Source organism: Furipterus horrens, unplaced genomic scaffold (genome assembly GCF_987537825.1).
Source record: "Furipterus horrens unplaced genomic scaffold, mFurHor1.1.pri manual_scaffold_13, whole genome shotgun sequence".
Classification (NCBI taxonomy): domain Eukaryota; kingdom Metazoa; phylum Chordata; class Mammalia; order Chiroptera; family Furipteridae; genus Furipterus; species Furipterus horrens.
The window spans coordinates 30,330,272-30,347,760 of NW_028327183.1; the positions used below are offsets into that span (position 1 = coordinate 30,330,272).

Consider the following 17,489-nt stretch of genomic DNA (forward strand, 5'->3'; position numbering starts at 1 on the left):
ACAGGCCTGGGATTTGCTTGAAACCTCCTAAAAACAGAACGGCAAGGGGCAGAGACAGAGGCCACAAACTTGGCGCACTACCAGTAACTGCTGAATCCCGGTGGCAGGCATTGGCAGTTCATGCTACCATTCCCGCTATTCTTGTGTGTTTGAACCAGTGACAGATAGAAAGGGACAGAACTCAGATCAAAGGACACGCAGTCCCCACACACACGCTCAGCACAAATGCACCCACATTCTCAGTGCAGGGACACGGACAGCCCGGTCGGGAGGACCCCGTAGTCGCTCCTGCCTGCCCAGGAAGAGCCCAGATCTACAGCTTCTAGCTCTAGCCACGGGAGGAGAGAACTTACTCACTCCTGTGGCTGCCTGTCTGAGACGAGAGCCAGTTGCTGTTATTCAGTCATGGCATCCATTTCCCCTGCTTTGAGAAGCTTCTTTTTATTCATTTTTATGACTCACTGCCAGTATGAAAAACAATTCTCACCCCCACCCCCCACCCACCCCACGACTAAAAAGAAAAACATACGCCCACGCTGGGAGCTGTTGGGTTGTCCCTGAGAAAATGCTTTAATAGCAAGGCTTTTGCCCAGTGATATCAAACGTAACATATGTAAAGTGTGTTTCTTAACGAACGCTCCCACCAAAGAATATAAAGCCATACTTATCCCCGTGCAAACCCCACTCGGTGAGCAACCAGAGTCCCCAGGTGGCCCGTCTGGACCACGCTCGGAAGAGCCACACTGAGGCTGTCCGGGGCCGCTGAGAGGCAGACCCACCACTGTTACATGGCGAGCAGCCGGTCTCCCGGACTGGGCTTCTGGCCTGAGCCAGCGAGAAGGGAAGCAGGGGCAGAACACCAGCGCTCCCCGGGGCACCCGACTGTTTCCACTGGGACATCAGCTACAGCAACACCTGGGCCCAGGCGCCTGCCCGGAGCTGCCAAAGTATTAACCGCACATGCCTGGCCCTAGCGTTTCTGTTCAGGAGGCCCTGTTCAGGGCACATGCACACCTCACGGTGGGGGAGAAGCTGCTCTACAGAGAACCACCTAGGGCCGCGAAAAATAACTGATGAGAGGTTCCTTGTGATTGCTCCAATGACATATAGCAAGCAGCTGACTTGCCCCTCGGGTAGAAAAGGCACTAAGTTCCATCCACATGGGGCAGCAGTCCTGACTTCACAAGAAACCACACATGAAGAGAAAAGAAAAGAAAAGAAAAGAAAAGAAAAGAAAAGAGTTCACACGCGAGGCTCTCGGACTCACCACCACATTCAGCAGTCCTCCACAGGGCCCGATATCCGGCTGCCACAACCCCGAGATGTGTCTGTATCGGTGGAGCACTACAGGAAGAGACAAAGCGGGTCTTCATTTTAGAGCCAGCCAGTCTTCACTTGACAGTGCATCAGGGGACAGGGCAGGAGGGGGAAGACAGGACTATGAAGAAATTACAAAGGCTTGTAACAGCCTTGCACACAAGGAATTCAGCAAAGCTTACCTACAAAACTTCCTAAAGAATTCTAAGAATGAAAACGTCTTTGAAAAGCATAGTAAAACAGACAACGGAGTCCTTTGGAAACCCAGCCTCAGTGTGAGCAGCTCCAATGACAGGGAACTGCTGTCTTGCAAGACATGGACTGAGCTGAGCGCCTTTGTGAAATGACGAGCCTCGCGTCCGTTTACACAGCTGAGGGGGCACGGGAGTCCTTAAGAGGTGGCGGCAGAGCCCACAATGTCATGGCACTGTACATTAAGAATTAAGTTGGGTCTTCTCTCTTTTTTTAAAAACATCGCACTTCCCCACCTGATTTCAAAAGCAAGGCAACCGTATTCACTGAAGACGACTGGAGAGAAGGAAACCCAGTGCCAACCTGAAATCTCACTAGAGAGAGGACCAGCTGCAGTAAACCTTTTGGAAAATGTCCTTCACTTCAGTTTTCCTCTGCCTTTGCACACGTACTTGTTCGGTGAAAGCTGACTGAATTAATGGGCAACCAACTCACGTAAAGCCCTGACTGCCAGGCGTAGGGTCTGGGGTCTCTGTGCAGGCACTGTGTGGTAGGTAACGTCGTGTACCAACTGGACTGGACCACAGGGTGCCTAGACACTTGGCCAAACATGATTGCACATGCGCCTGGGAAGGTGCTTCTGGCTGAGGTTAACACTTATACCGGCGGACTGAGTAAAGCCGACCGCTCTCCCCACTGGGGTGGGCCTCGTCCAGTCAGGTGGAGACCTGAGTGCAAGGCTGATCTCCCACCAGTAAGAGGGAACCCCTCCTGCCTGGCTGCAGGAGCTGAGACATGGCTTCTCTAACTACAACAAGATAATAACCCTCCTGTGAATGAGGGGGGATTTCCTCCTCCTGCCTGACAGCCTTGAGGTGCACACTGGCTGAAAGTGGCCTGTCCAGCCTCACTGTATACCAAACTCCTTCTATCTACTAGAGCAATTTGGAGCACTGCCAGGATTCTAGGTTAGAACCTCAAAGCCAGAGCCCTACAGGTCGTTATTTTCAAGTTCAAAATGCACTTCAACAGTCACCATCAATTTGCACACAGGGACACGTGGTAGGTATGTCATAAGGACAGCACATCGCCCCATGATGCTTCCACCTTCTTACACACACAGATTAGTAAGATAACACATGGCCTGATATGGAGAAAAAGAAACACAAGTGATACTGCAAAAGCCACTAATCTGAGGCCACAAAGCTCCTGACAGTCCCAATCTGCAGCCTCAGGTGATGCTGACTTGCTTCTCTCTAGGACAGCGTCGTGCACTCGGTCAAGACTGTGGATCCTTTCTGGTCCAGCAGAACACGGCCTAGAGGCTTTGAGAAGACCAGGGGGACACGGGCCCTCAGTAGCTCCAGGAACGGAGCGAACGGAGGAGGAGGAAACAGTGCAAGGTCCCAGGCACCTCGCAAACCAATCGTCACAGCGCTTCTCTGGAACGTCTGGGTAACAACAGAGAAGAAATTCCAAGCTGCACTGCATCAGAACATTTTAGGAGCACTGGGATACTGGGGCGTAGAGAGGTTTGAAATTAGGGTTGAAATGACTGTTTTTTCCCCTCAAATACTTTATTTATTTATTTTTAGAGAGAGGGGAAGGGAGGGAGAAAGAGAGGGAGAGAAACATCCATCTGTGCTTGCCTCTCATGCACGCCCGATGGGGACCTGCCTCGCAACCCAGGCCTGTGCCCTCACTGGAAATTGAACGGGCCACCCTCTGGTCCACAGGCCAGCGCTCAATCCACTGAGCCGTGCCAGCCATGGCTCTCTTTTCACACATTATATATTTTTTCCTCATACTCATGGAGGCAAGAGACCACTCAGTTTAAATATGTCCACAGAGAAATGCAGCCAATGCTTACCCACATCGTATTTTCATTATGTTTTCTGGATCTTCCTAATTTCCTACAACACAATGACTACTCCATTTTTATAACTACACCCAAAGCGTAGAGAGGACAGCAATCTCCAGTTAGAACGGTGCCTTCTAAGCTGTTGGCTATCAGCAGCTGGGGGACATCATAACACGTGGCTAAAGTCCAGAGGCCCTGGAAGGCGTGGTGAAAAGTCTGGACTCACGATACATTCTTACAAGCTACAGAAAACGTCCGACCACAACACACGCCCAACACAACTCCAGGCACTTCCTAGCTCCCAGCCCCCGAGCCTCCCTCCCACACGTGGGTCACAATTCCATTCTCGGTCTTGGCTATCAGTTCCAGAGACACTGTTGTTCTAGAAGAATCCCGTGGCAAATGTATGACATAATGACCCTCTAAGTGCTTGTCCACTGCATTTAAAAGCCCGTGCCAGGCTGTTCCCGTCAGCACAGCCATGGCGATTGATCGACAACTCTCATTAAGAAGTGCTACGTCATGTTCTCTTCCACGGGCCTGGAGAAGGCACCGTGGCTCACTGACTGCCAAGCAGAGCGAGAGCGGGGCCGTCTAAGACAGAATGTTCTAGAGAGGCTGCTTCCAACAGGTTTTGGAGGAGAACACAATTCATGCCTTCAGATTTGGCCCACCTCACCCCCTTGTGGCCCGGCTCCTCCTGACCGCTTATACACACTCCTGACGAGCCCCCTCGCCACTGGTCTTCACTCAGGCAGCTCAGCTCTGGGCCCGACGACACAAGCACTGTGGGCTGTGCACAGCGCTCAGACACTGCCCCCAGCACGCCCACCAGTCCTGGCGTCTCCACACTGACTCCTGGGGGGTTCCCCGCAATAAGTAAAATGGGACAAGCGAGCTCGTCAGCCGCACGTCCAGAGCCTGGCAGGGCTTAGGAGAAACGCCACAGATGACTCTATTCCTTGTGTTCCGAGTAGGTTTTATTAGAAACCGTGCCCTTATAAGACTCAGAAGTGGGTCTCGTCCACACAGGCGATGCCGACACAGGGCCCACTCAGCGGGGCTGAGGTCATAAGCAGCAGCGGGTCCCTGCAAGCAGATGTTTTTAACATCTTTCTTGACAACTGAAATTCACACTCTGCATCTCAGCTCAACCTAATAAAAACTGGAGATAGCCTTAATCATCATGGAATATGGCTTAGGAAAAGTTCCAGAGCCCAAGTAATGTCCATCAAGAGGAATCCGGTTCTAAATAATTAACTCTTTCTACGGCGTTTTGTCTCACGTGCATGTGGGTACAGGTACGCAATTTCTTCAGATTCACATATGCTGTCTAAACGCAAGTGACTACTGAAGCCTAGGACAAACCACTTACACTACCTTTTGGAATACAAGGGCTTTAGGGCTTCGACCCTGCTCTCTCCGCTCGGCCTTAATAAATAATAGGTGCTAAGGTATGCATCAGAGCGATCGTGCTGGTACTACCCCAAAACACAAAAGATGCTGCAGAAACCTGGCCCGGCCCAGCCCACCGCTCAGGTACGACGCTGGTTACGGCCACCCCACAGGGAACAGAGCGGAAAGGTGAAAAGACAGCACAAGCCAAGGGCAGCTGGCTCTTAGGACCAAAGCGTCCGCGTGCCGTGAGTCAGAGGTCCCTCCCCATGCAGCTTCTCACCATGCTGCCCTGCCAAAGCCAAAGCAGCAGGAGGTACATACGGCAGGTGTACGCATCTCTGTACCTCATGTGCTCGTAACCGGGAGGAATTTTCACGAAACGTCCTGACCTCACGCGAGGGTTTACACCTGAACAGACACAGCAGGGAAAGGGCTAAGGATGGTTCCACTTTCACGATGGTATAAATAGTTTTCATATGACTCAACACCCTTTCCCTCTCTGCCATCGCACTCAATCCCTGGTACCTTGGGAGGCAAGCACTTGTCAAAAATGAGAGGCCTGGCTGGAAAGAAAATGTGCTAGATCTTCATTTTAATCAACAGATTCACACCAGAAACTCATGAGGGAGGGCAATCTTGGGACACTCTCTTCCTGTCCCTGTCATGGATCCATGGAGCTCACAGCAGAGGGCGCAGCCTGTGGGCATTTAGAGTGGCTCTTTTGGGAACCCTTGTGCCCCGGCTAAGATATCCAGCTTGTATAATGTATGCCTAGTGTTTTCCTCTGCTTGTGCTCGTTCTGCTGTTGAGTATGGAGGATGTCTGCCAGCTCCTAACTCAGACCCTTCGCTTCTGAATCAAGGCTGGCTCACGCTCCCACCTATGCCAGGGAATAAGGGTGAGTTGCCTTCAAAAGCAAACTCACAAAAATATGCTCCTGCATTGTGAAACCTGCTTTCGTTGGGGGCAGATTAAACACTTTAGGATACCAAATGAAGATAATATAAATTATTCTCTGAATTTCCCAACCGTTTTCAAGGGGTCAAGAATAACCAGTCAAAAGAAACCTCCAGATAGCCTCCTTTGTCTGCCCACATCCCCGCACGCACGTGTGTGTGTTCACCTCGTCATGGCCCTTGTCCCCAGTCTGTTGCTCACATCCTGACCTACCCCTGACCACACCAGTTCCTGCTCCCCAGAAGTCCCTACCCACCTACGGAGAAGATTGTTCTTTGACGTGACTGTGTCTGTCCCACAGGTTGGACCTGAGCCAGAATGGAGGCTCATTTCTGCAAACACCTCTCAGAGACTGGTTGATCAGAAATGATCTTCATTTAGATTTAAATCGGCATCCTCCATAGTCTCCTGCTGTGTACTGGTTCCCAGAACAGGTGCTTGTCCCACCCGGGCCAAACATGTAATTACCTATACCTGGCTGCACTCATGTACTAGTACCTGTGACTTTCACCCCTCTTTCCTATGTCATTCTTTGGTGCTTGCCAAGTGGTGTGGGGATCCATTTCATTCTTCAGCTGCCCCAGACGTACCTCATATGTAAGTTTGGCCAGCCTCTGCTTCAGTCTGCTCCCTGCTCTCCCTTACAGAGGTAGATTTTCCTATCTCACGGCTTTTCCCTGGGTCTGCGTGCACAAACACCAGCTACCTGCCCGACCCCCTACACTCACAGCCAAGACGTGCTCTGCAGGGGCCTTATTGACCACGTATGCTGTCCTCTGGGGGTCACAGCCTGTAATGCCTGGGACACGTGAGCACCTGCCTCCCTCTACGATGCTATTTGGAGTGCTCGCACTCTTTTTTCCTTTTTGAAGATTTTATTTATTTACTTTCAGAGGGAGGGGAAGGAGGGAGACAGGGATGTGAGAGAGAAACATTGATTGGTTGCCTCTCACATGCCCCCAACTGGGGACCTGGCCTGCAACACACGCATGTGCTCTGGCTGGGAATCGCACTGGCGACCCTTCAGTTTGCAGGCCGATGTTCAATCCATTGAGCCACACGGGCCACGGATGACAACCATTTCCATGCTGCTCTAAGATGACATCATCAAATAGCCTCACAACACTCAAAAAGCAGTTATCAAAGAGAAGAACTGGTCATATTATTCATAAAAGCCAGCTGGTCGTCCCTAAGAGTCACACAACTTTTCTTGAGTGTGTGTACACAGGGACTGGTGTAGCGAGCTTGGTTCTAACTCTAAAGAGATTTAACACACTGAGCTATGGACAAATAACAGAGGAACTGAGGGTACAGCCAGGACCACGCGGGCTCCCACAGGATAAAGGCGGGGAGGGCACCGGCGGAGCACCAGCTTCCTGCCCCTGAAATTCTGGGCTTTAGAGGAATCACAGAAGCGTTGTTCTCGCCCATGAGACGAGAGGACAGCAAGGGTTACATTTCCAGGAGAGATGACCACTCGGGCCTCCCCAACACACTTCCTCTGGAGGGACACACGTCTCCTGGGTTGGTGAGATGTGAAGCAGGGGCAAGACAAGAAACTAAAGTCTGGACGTGCACAAGGCAGGAGGATCGGAAGATCCTGAGCAGATCGGCCTTGCGGTGGGACCCGCAGTCAGGGGGGACAGCAGCGCCGGAGGCAGCAGCCAGCATGAGAATCATTCTGAGGGCAAGGGTGAAGCCCAAGGACCACAGGAGCAGGGGGAGGGGATGCTAGGAGCTGGAAGAACTGCAGAGGAAATGTGGCAGGGCAGACGGGTCCCGACAACAGCCTGAGGTTCCCTGAGGCAGACAGGAGGGGGCAAGAGCTTGGAGCGCACAGCTGAGCCACCCAGAATGGCGCATGGACGTGGAAGGCCCATGAAGAACTTACAGTCGTTTGACAGGAAATCGCCCCAAATGTCACCAAATCCCAACCCAGAAACACTAGCCAATACAGCACTCCAAAATGGCCATGTGATCACAGCGTGGAGAGTCTCTGGTGCGATGCGGAAGCAACAAGACAATGAAATCGGCCCAGCTATAGGGACTGAACGTATCTCCCCACACAGTCAGCTGCTCTGCAGGAACGCCACGCTCTACCTGTGCTGGTGGCGCAGCCACGTGAAGGAGGGGCACCTCACAAGGGGAGTCTCAGAGGAACAGACCCACGGAAATGACTGAATACATAAAGGCACCAACTAGCCCCCAGACCGGGAAGAAAGCCGGAGTGCTTCAGCGCCCAGTCAGCAGCCTGGCCCACAGCGAAGCCCCACCGCCCTGCCTGCCTACTTCTCTGTCCCCAACCACACATGTTTCCATGGAGGAGCGCGGCCCTCAGTTCCTGGGGGAGGTACTTGGTAAGAGGACATCACCTGCTCCGCTTTCAATTGACAACAGGGTAGGAAGCGCTAAAGCAAGTAATAACCACAATCTTCCGAGACGGGCTTAAGGGGAACGATGGTCCTTTTCAGAGAGGTGAACAGGTCAACTTCGGGCCCAAGAGAACGGGGTCGCCACGACTTTCTTACTCTGTTCTTTCATCCCCAGTCCTGGGTGCTAATGATGCACGCCACACCCAACAAGGGGGTGAGTGAGCAGGCTGCTCCCTGTGACCCCGCTGCTCCTGGGCGACATCAGCCTTAACAGGAGCCTTCGCAGCCCCCTCCAAAGGGGCACAGAGGAAAGGCTGGCTGGGGAGGCATTTGGGGCTCGGGACACTTGGTGCACTCACGGAGCGTTGCTCACGACTCTACAAAGTAACAGAGCAAAGGACAGAAATGGCGGGCTGGGGGACTGGGAGGCTGGGAGAGGGGCAACACATGGAGAGAAAACTGAAGGAAAGACCACCACAGGGCTGGAGCCGGATGCTGGGCTGGAGTGGGGAGCGGGCCCACAGGCAGCCCCGTTAGCTGAGGGCCTCAGCGGGAGGCTCACGGATGCATTTCTCACTTCCTATCCGCCATCCGCGCATCCAGTCAGGCTGTCGGCCCAGAAACCAAAAGAACGGACCCCTGCAAGCACCCCAGAGCTTCTTCCTAGGGCAGACAAGTTTCTCACATCTAAAGAAGTGGATACCTAATATCCTCCGACGGGATGAAAAGTAAGGGTACAGACACGCCTAGAAAAGCGAGAAGAGAGCCACCCACCCAGTTTGGGCACTGTAACTACCAGTGCTGGCTTTAAAACATCAATCATAACATTAAGATTAAGGTGTCTAAAAATTACACTGAATTTGGGGACAAATTACTTCATTATCCATCGTTGATGCTCATGCTGTCTGGACTTAGAACAAAGTTAATCATGGATCATATTAATTTAGGCTTTGCAAAGATGTCTTGACAAGACAGACCAATGATCTCCAGCTTCTACAACTTTTCACAAAAACCACGCTCTGGAAAAAGAAACATTTGCTAAGCAACACAGTAAAGAAATCAGAACGAAAAGGAAACAAACTGCTAGAAGGCAGAGAATTTGCTTCCTCTGTCTGGTTTCTTTCACTTCACGTAACCCCCTCGAGGCCTATATCCCCACTGTCCCAGATGGCTGCATTCCGTTCCTTCTCCTACTTGAGTAACGTGCCACTTGAAAAGGACATCTCACGTCTTCTGTACCCGCTCATCCACTGACGGACCCAGGTTCTTTCCACACCTCGGCTCTGCCGAATAATGCTGCAACAAACCGGGAGGTGCCCATAGCTCTTCCAAGTTCTCCTTTCATTTCCTTCCAAGAAATTCCCAGACCTGGAATTGCTACGTCATAGAATGTTGAGGAGCTGCCATACCGTTTTCTGGAAGAACTGATGGGACTTCACTCAGGGTTGGTACAAGCAGATTAGAAACATGGACGTGAACAAATAAAAAATACAACTTCGGGTACATCCTGACTGTCTCATCCAAGTGTTCAAATGATGGATCAGAAGCACGACTCACGGCCCAAGGGTGGAAACAACCCGAGTGTCCATCAGCCCATGGATGCAGCAACAAGATACGGTTTCTATAATCGATATCATCCATCCTATAAAAAGAAGGAAATTCTGGCGCATGCAACAACATGCATGAACCTTGAAACCTTACGCTGACAAAATAAGCCTGAAATAAATGTACAGACACTATAGGATTCCACCGATACGGGTTCCCTACAGTAGTCAAGCTCCTACGGACAGGAGGCGCAAGGGTGGCTGGCTACCAGGACCGGGGGAGACGGATAAAAGTTCATCTTTGTTGGGTGCAGAGTCTCAGTTTGGGAAGACGACAAAGTTCTGCGGACGGACGGCGGTGACTGTAGCACAAGGTGCATGCGTTCGATACCCGCGAATTTAACCTCTGTTGTGGTTACAACGGTAAACTGAGTATGTTATTTCACCACAATAAGAAAGCAAGGGAGGGAGGGAGGGAGGATAAACAAAAGGAAGTAAAGGGTTCCGTGCCCAGGAAAACAGGAGAGCTGTGAGGCTGGCAGGTGGTTCAGAAACAGCATCCGCTGACCCTGCGGCGTAACGGGTTGGTCGGTACCTTTTCTGCATCTGCCCTCCCCACCTGCACAGGGAACATTCTGTTCTGTCTTCAACTGGAGACCTTTCCACTTAAGTCTTCCTGTGTGGGTGACATTTCATTCATAGGGTACCTGAGCGGTAGTGAAATGTCTGACTCAAGAGTGAAACACAGGCTGAAAACGTGGATATGTGGACGAGAGTTCCTTCCCTGGACTTGAGGGGCAGGCTTTGGGTGCTTCATGGACTCCCTCAAATCGTAGACACCGTCTGAAGCATGTGAGCGCATGTGCGGCTTTCTAGGATTTTAGGTTCTCACAACGTCTCTTGGAATGAAAGCTGCCTGAGGGTTGAGGATGCGTTTCCCCTGCTTCCAAATCCTGAACATCGTTTCCTGAGACATCGAGCGTCGCCAAAACCTGTGCTTGCTGGTGCTGTGCTTGTCGTTTTCCAAAGTGCCTGTACCGCGCTCAACTGATTATTTTAATAAGATCAACTTATTCACTATTGTACAAGGGAAGAGCTGGGAAGAGAGAAAGAGAGGAAGACAGGGAGAGAAACCGATGTGTGAGAGAGGCAAAGACCGCTTGCACAGGGCCCCAGACGGGGACCAGCCTGCGACCCAGGCAGGTGCCCTGACCGGGAATCACACGGGTGAAACTGTCGCTTGCAGGATCAATGCTCAGTGCAACGAGCCACGCAGGTCAGCGCACCAAATTCGCCGTTTGAAACTAAATTGTCACTTGGCAGGGCCACGGACCCAGGAACTTTTTTACACTTTTACCCTGCTCTTGAAAGGTCTTAGTATTTCTGCTTTACCTCCCTCTCCCGCCAGGCAACACTCTGAAATGGAAATGGGAGAGAAGACCTGCCAACCCAGTTCAGGCTCAGAATGGAGACAACAGCGCACTGGCTGGGGACGAGGTAAAGAGCGATGCTGACACTGGAGGACAGCTCTGGAGGCTGGTCTGAGCTTGTAGGGTCAGCAGCAGGAGACACTGTTTACCCTGACCGTCAGGAGAAGTAAGTGCATGCGTGGCACTTACATGGATTCTATGTATGGCAGGTACATATGTGTGTTTGAGTCTTTCAAACTGGTGGCCGGGTGGGAATAACCGATGACATCAGAGGCTTCCGAACCTCCTGATTGGGAGGATCCATTCCGTGGCGCTAGGCAGCCCAGGTGGGCAACTACTTCTGTGATCGCCCACATTTACGGAAGGACAACAAGGAGCCATGGCTGACACTGACTCAAGTGCCAACTGTGACCACCTTGGCCCAGAGCCGAGCACCTCAGGGAGCCCGATGGAGCTCAGAGTTACTCGGGGGAACGCAGGACAATCAGGTGAGGAAACAGGGGGCGGCGGGATTTGGCACGGTTGACATTAAGGAGGAAGGGGGCCCTGAGCAGGCTGTGTGTGAAAGAAAGGAGAGATTCAGAGCACCACCGGATTACAGGAGATGACAGGAGCTGGGGACCAGGAGATCCCCATGAAAGGACAGCCTGGGAGGCAAGCAAGGAGGGATAGGAGATGAGATTCAAAGATGAGAGAAGGGAAGGGAAGAAACAAGGACGGTCCTTTTGTCCCCCTTCAATGGGAGAAATCCTCTCAAACGAGGAAGACCTTTGAGGACACAGAAGAATAACAGCAAGGTGAACATGGGGGGCGGTGGAGGGGCGGAGTATTGGATTCACCAAAGGAGGAAGATGAAAAGATGGCAGGGGAGAAGGCCGGTAGCCTATGAGACAAGAAAGAATGGAGGGGTTGGTTTCTAGGGACGGGGGGAGAGGTGGGGTGGAAACGAGGTCGGGTTTTGGTGACCAATAGCTGAATTTCAAAGGCAAAAGCCTTATAACGTACCCTGGGTTCTTAACTCAGGCGCCTGTGTGGAATCCACCACCGCTGCTCGGACAACCGCAGCAAAGCGGAAGAGGGGGCGAGCAGAGAGGCGGGGGGCACAGGAGGAGACCGTCCCCACGCCTAACAACACCTGGCTCGTGGAGGACCGGGACGGTCTCAAAATGACCCTGAAAAGGAAGCGCGGTACAACGGTCCAGAGAGAACACCAGGAGGCCTTTGCCAGGCTTCTCAGTAAGCAGATACCCTGGAGAGCCCCCTCCTAGCCTACTCTTAAGTCACAACTTTGAAGAACTATACTTTTCCAACAGAAAACAACTCCCTGCTGGTTGGTGGGCTCTCCTTCCTAGGTGGGCTCCCTATCGAGTCTCAGTGGGGACCCTTAGATTAGGCTAGACTTGAGGAGGGTTTGCACTGGGAATCACGTGGCCTGTGAGTATTGCACCCTCGGAGACTTCTGAGCTCTCACTGGCCTTTTGAATCTAAATACCTTCACGTGTGTAAGGGGAGAGAAGGAGGCCAACTTCACGCCTTGATGTGACTGTCAACAGACAAAGGACGGAATGGCTCTGGCATGAATGAGCAGGGCTGCATTCATGCGTGATGGGGGAGCAGCACTGAGTCGCTAAGATCTCAGTCACGCAGATAAGCTGCTGCCACCCTACGTGTCGCTCGGTCCCCCGGGACTGGGTGGGTGAGGGTGGTGACACACCTGCTTCCTTTCCCAGGGAACGATCTCCTCTATCCCTCTTCCTGGCAGCCTCACCCTTCGCCCCGCTCCTCAACCTTCCCCCAGAGCGGCACGCTTCCCCTCTTGAGCCCGGTACGCTCCCACGGAAACTCCGTTGCTGTCATCAGGCTCACACTTGCCCTCTCTTCACAGAGGACCCTGTCATCAAACGTTTCCTTGAGTGGGACGCGCAGCTGAGAATCTCAGATAAGGTGAGAGGGGTTCCTGCTCTACCATCGACCCTCGGATCAGGCGGCAGTTTCCTGAGCCCGCAGTTCCCCCCCCAACCTGCCTTCGGGGACCTAGGCGTGTCTCGCAGTGCGGACGGCAACCCTGCCTCTGCCCCGGCTCTTCTGGGACCTGAGCCCAAGGCTTGTCCCTCTTCTCTCAGCTCTTGGGGACTCCCCCTCGCTCCAGCTTCTCAGAGACCCTCCCGATGCCGGCCGGCCCAAACACAGAGCATCTCTGAGACCCTAGGCGCCTGCCATGCCGGGAGCATCAGCCTTTCCCTTATCCCGCTCTTCTTCCTCTTTCACAATGTGAGTCCTCGTGTGTGTCTTCCTCCTCTTCCCACCAGTACCTGCTCTCAATGGTCCTGGCCTATTTGAGCCGCGCCGTCCTGTTCTCCTGGCAGTACCGGCGCATCCACTTCTTCCTGGCCCTGTGAGTACCGTGCTGAACCCCATCAGTCACTTTCATCCTCTGGGGAGCGCGGGGACACGAGCGGGTCTCCGACCTCTCACCTGCTTTCCACCCCATTTCTACCGTGTACACTGGGGATGAACTTGATAGGACTGGACTACCGCGTTTCTTACACTGTTCTTAGGAAGACCCAACAACACCAATGTCCGTTACAAGACTGAAGAAACCACAAGAAAACATCAGGTCCTCACAAACATTTCACACCACCCTTCCCCTGAGTAAACAGGCTTGAGACGAACCGTTCCTAAGTCTTCTCCCCCACATCCCGCCACACCTCTCGACGACACCAAATGTCACGGTCTTTCTCCTCAAGGCAGGCCCCCGTCACATACCACAGATCGATTGTGAATACTCGCCCCGGGTCCCGGGCCGGCCTGTTCGGCTGTTTCGAGTGCCGTGCGGTCCACCGAAGTGTTGCGGGTTCGGTCGCGGTCAGGGCTCCTGAAGGAGGCGACCGATCCGGGTTTCTCGCTCCCGTCAATGTCTCTCCCTCTCTCTGAATCAATACACATCTCCTCGGGGGAGGAGAACAAACAGTAAGACCCAGGGCTCTTTCTTACCAATCTCCCTGAATGGACTTCGAAACACAGCTCTAACCACTTCCCCACCCCCCCACCCAACAAGTCCACTGGCTCGTGTTGTTCTCAACCGAGGCCAGAGTTCTCGCTGTGAAATCAGCTCTCTCTGCACCCTCCATCAAACCCGGTGACCACCCTGACACTCCCTTCTTCGTTTCGCTGCTCTTCCCAACACCCTTCCCTGACTGTATATTGTGCTTTCTGTCGCGGTACTTTTACACGCATGTAACTGAAAGACACAATCTCCTCTGAAACTAACTCAAACGCCAAAACCTTCGGACCTCCTCACTTCTGCACCCCGGTAGCCAAGGAAAAGCATTGCTAATTTAAATAAACAAACAAACAAAAAGCACATATATATCAACGGGTTCTTAAAACACTCGGCACCCTCCTCTTCATGTCGCACAATCTGTATGACATTGAGTCTCTGAGGGCATCAGTTTTGCACTTGACGAGGACACAAAGCGTTCGGTCATTCGTCCTATGAAACCTTACAAAGTGCACCTCCAGGGCCAGGGAGTGTGAGGATGGGAGCATTCAGAAGGGCCCCTGAGGGAATGCGCCAAGGAACCCAGTCCTGCCTCAGTCACTTGGTAGGAAACCGTGAGGACTGAGATGGGCCAGTCGGCTCCTGCCCGCAGGAGCTGTCCAGGGGCTCACACGACAGGGAGACGGGTGTGCGCGCGCACGGCAGGGTCAACGAAGGGGGTGGGCTTCCCCACTCAGTTCACTGTATCTGCATCGTCAAGGTAGGAGAGGGGCCCTTCAGCTGCCTGCTCAGCAGGGGCTTCTTGTGCCTGGGAGGCGCTCTGCGACCCTGCATGGGGCTCCTGCGGGTCCTGTGTGAAGGCCGTCCTGCCTGCGTCCTCTCTGGGAAGCTGACTGCAGGCAGGGCCCCTCTCCGTCTGCTCTCAGCTGACACCCTGATGGCTTTCCTCAGCTACCTCGCCATTGACATGGAAGAGGACCGCTGCGCCCCTAAAGAGGCCATCATTTTCTTCCTCTACGGGAACAACAACCGCGCCTGGCGTCCCATGTTCCAGAAGCAGCGGTTTGAATTCTTCCGCTCCATGGGCTACAGGGCATGGGTCACCAAGGAGGAGTGTGAAGAGGTAGGTGGGCGGCGGGGCTCTGGTGGAGGGCGGTGCCGGGCTGCGGAGGGAAAGGGTCCTGGGCCTCACAGCTGGGACTGGGGGGGTGAGAGAGACGGGGGTGGGGGGAAGGGGCGGACAAGGGGAGGGTCGTGGGTCCACCTGGAGAGCCCTCACCTTTTCAGGGACTCTTTGTCTTTCCAGATCCAGGCCTTCGATCCCCAGCTCTGGGTGTGGCGGCGAGACCGTGCCCTCCTTTCTCAGACCCCGAAGGCTAAGGTAGGTGTGAACGGAGGGAGGGCTGTGTCCCCACGGGTGCAGACGGAATCATCTGTGGACCCTGGAGGAAACCCGACACATTTAACTGCACCGCCCATGATCGTCGACCCCATCCCTCTCCGTCACCCTGCCACACGTCTGAAGCACACCCACCAGGCACACAGCCAGGCATGTGCCGGAACTCCTTTAGCTTTACCTTGTCCCAAAAGCACTTCCCCTGCCCTTCCATTCTAAACGATAGCTTTGCGGAATAGAGTTCTTTATGAAACAGGGCATGAAACGCACTCCTGGTGTGGCAGGGCCGCTCCCCACTCCCGGCTCCACTCTCTTTCTCTTGTCTTCAAACTTTCCGCTGCTGTGGCAGGAAGGCGACAGCCTGGAGAGCAGGAAGGCCGCCTGCCCCTGGCCTGCGCTGGCCTGACTGGGACATCCTTCGAGCACACTGTCCTCGGCACCAGGTTGGTGTCTCAGACCCCAGGCTGGGGAGAAACCACGGGAACCAGCCCCTCTGGGCCAGCACTGCCCATCCCTGGCCTTGGTTCAGAATGCACCGACCCTCTGCTGGGCAGAGCTGGGATTCTTCCCATCTGAGAAGTGGGCGGCCTCTTGGGAGCCTATCTCATTTCACCGGCCTTCTCCCAACATCCCCTAAGGGGCGCCACGCCACTACCACTTCTCGGTGAGGTGGCTCACGCAGTCCTCGGTGCATTGGACGGTCTCTTTGACATTCTCTCACAGCAGAGTCTCCGGCTCGGTGCAGCAGGCATTCCTCCGGGTGCTTCTCAGTCACATTCGGGGTTCATTCACTGAGGTTGCTTTCACCCGCGGCAGCAGCTCGGCTCACGTTCTCCAGCATGATCTTTGCAAAGGACGGTTTTCCTCCAATGATGTCTTGTCTCCGGTCCCTGAACAGCCACCAGACAGCCTCCTCTTCTCAGGAAACCAGACACGTTGTTTCCCAGAGGAGAGGCAAGGCCTGCAGGGAGTGGCCTCGAGCTCACTGTGCTCCCTGGGAGCTGGCCTGGCTCTGTGGGAAGGGAGGCGGACAGGTTGCCACACTCCTGGGGCCTGAGTCTCCACCCTGCACTCGCATGAGTGGCCACCCCACCTGGGGAGCACTTGTGAGCCTGCAGGGTACCTGGCACCTACTGAGAGCTCAAGCTGAAGATGAGGCAGACACGGAAGCCATTGTCCGCGCGCTCACACTAAAAAGCCTTCAAAGGCAAGAAGCTGATGAGCATGTCTCGAGCTACTACTGTGACCAGGGTCCTGAGGCCTCGCTTGGGTCCCATGGTGCTGTCATGTGAGCCAGCAGGGAGGGCGGGTCAAGAGCAGCAGCCACAGGGCTGTGGTTTCGCTGCCCGGTGTGTTAGCGGCTCAGCGCACACGGCTGGGTATCTGTTTATTTCATTAAAATAAAGTTTTCTTTTTATTAACCTTGGGGAGAGAATGAGTGATATCAACGTGGATCGTTGTTCCACCTATTTATGTATTCACCGGCTGCTTCTTGGATGCGCCCTGATGGGGGATCGGACCCACAACTTAGGCACACAGGAACGCCACTCTAAGCAACTGAGCCTCTCACCCAGGGCACGCACATGGCCGTTCACAGTTAAAATCAAGGGTACAAATATCAAAATTCAGAACCTCAAGTGCAGTGACCACATTTCATGTGCTCAATAGCCACATGTGCCTTTTGGCTCCTCTACTGAAAGGTACTGATCTAGAATATGCCACTGTAGAAAGTTTGCCCGGATGGAGCTGTATTACACGGTACTTGCTCAGTAAATAGTAAGGCACAGAGAAGGGATAAAGAGAGTAGCAGGAAAAAAGAGAAGAGGGGGGTAGATGTTGCTTTGTGCTACCAGACTGGAGACCGAGGTGCCACGGATCACGGGAACAACTTTCCCAAAACCCCTTCACAACTGTTTGGAACACATTCTGCCCAGAAGGTCTCAGAGGTCAGGGCGTTACCTGGAGACAGCAGTCCGCAGCCACAGCAGACAGCAGGTAAAGTCGAGGCCAAGCTGGGCCAT

At 53.5% G+C, this 17,489-nt stretch overlaps 1 protein-coding gene across 1 annotated transcript; it reads left to right on the plus strand.

Moving 5' to 3' along the window:
* Window positions 1–11,450: 11,450 nt before the first annotated feature.
* Window positions 11,451–16,136, plus strand: LOC149994349 (speedy protein E4A-like). The gene is made up of 7 exons (XM_090259035.1): window positions 11,451–11,559; window positions 12,095–12,307; window positions 12,834–12,896; window positions 12,957–13,015; window positions 13,381–13,466; window positions 15,024–15,195; window positions 16,107–16,136. The coding sequence occupies exons 1-7, from the start codon at window positions 11,451–11,453 to the stop codon at window positions 16,134–16,136; spliced, it is 732 nt and encodes a 243-aa protein (XP_090115161.1).
* The last annotated feature ends 1,353 nt before the right edge of the window (window positions 16,137–17,489 follow it).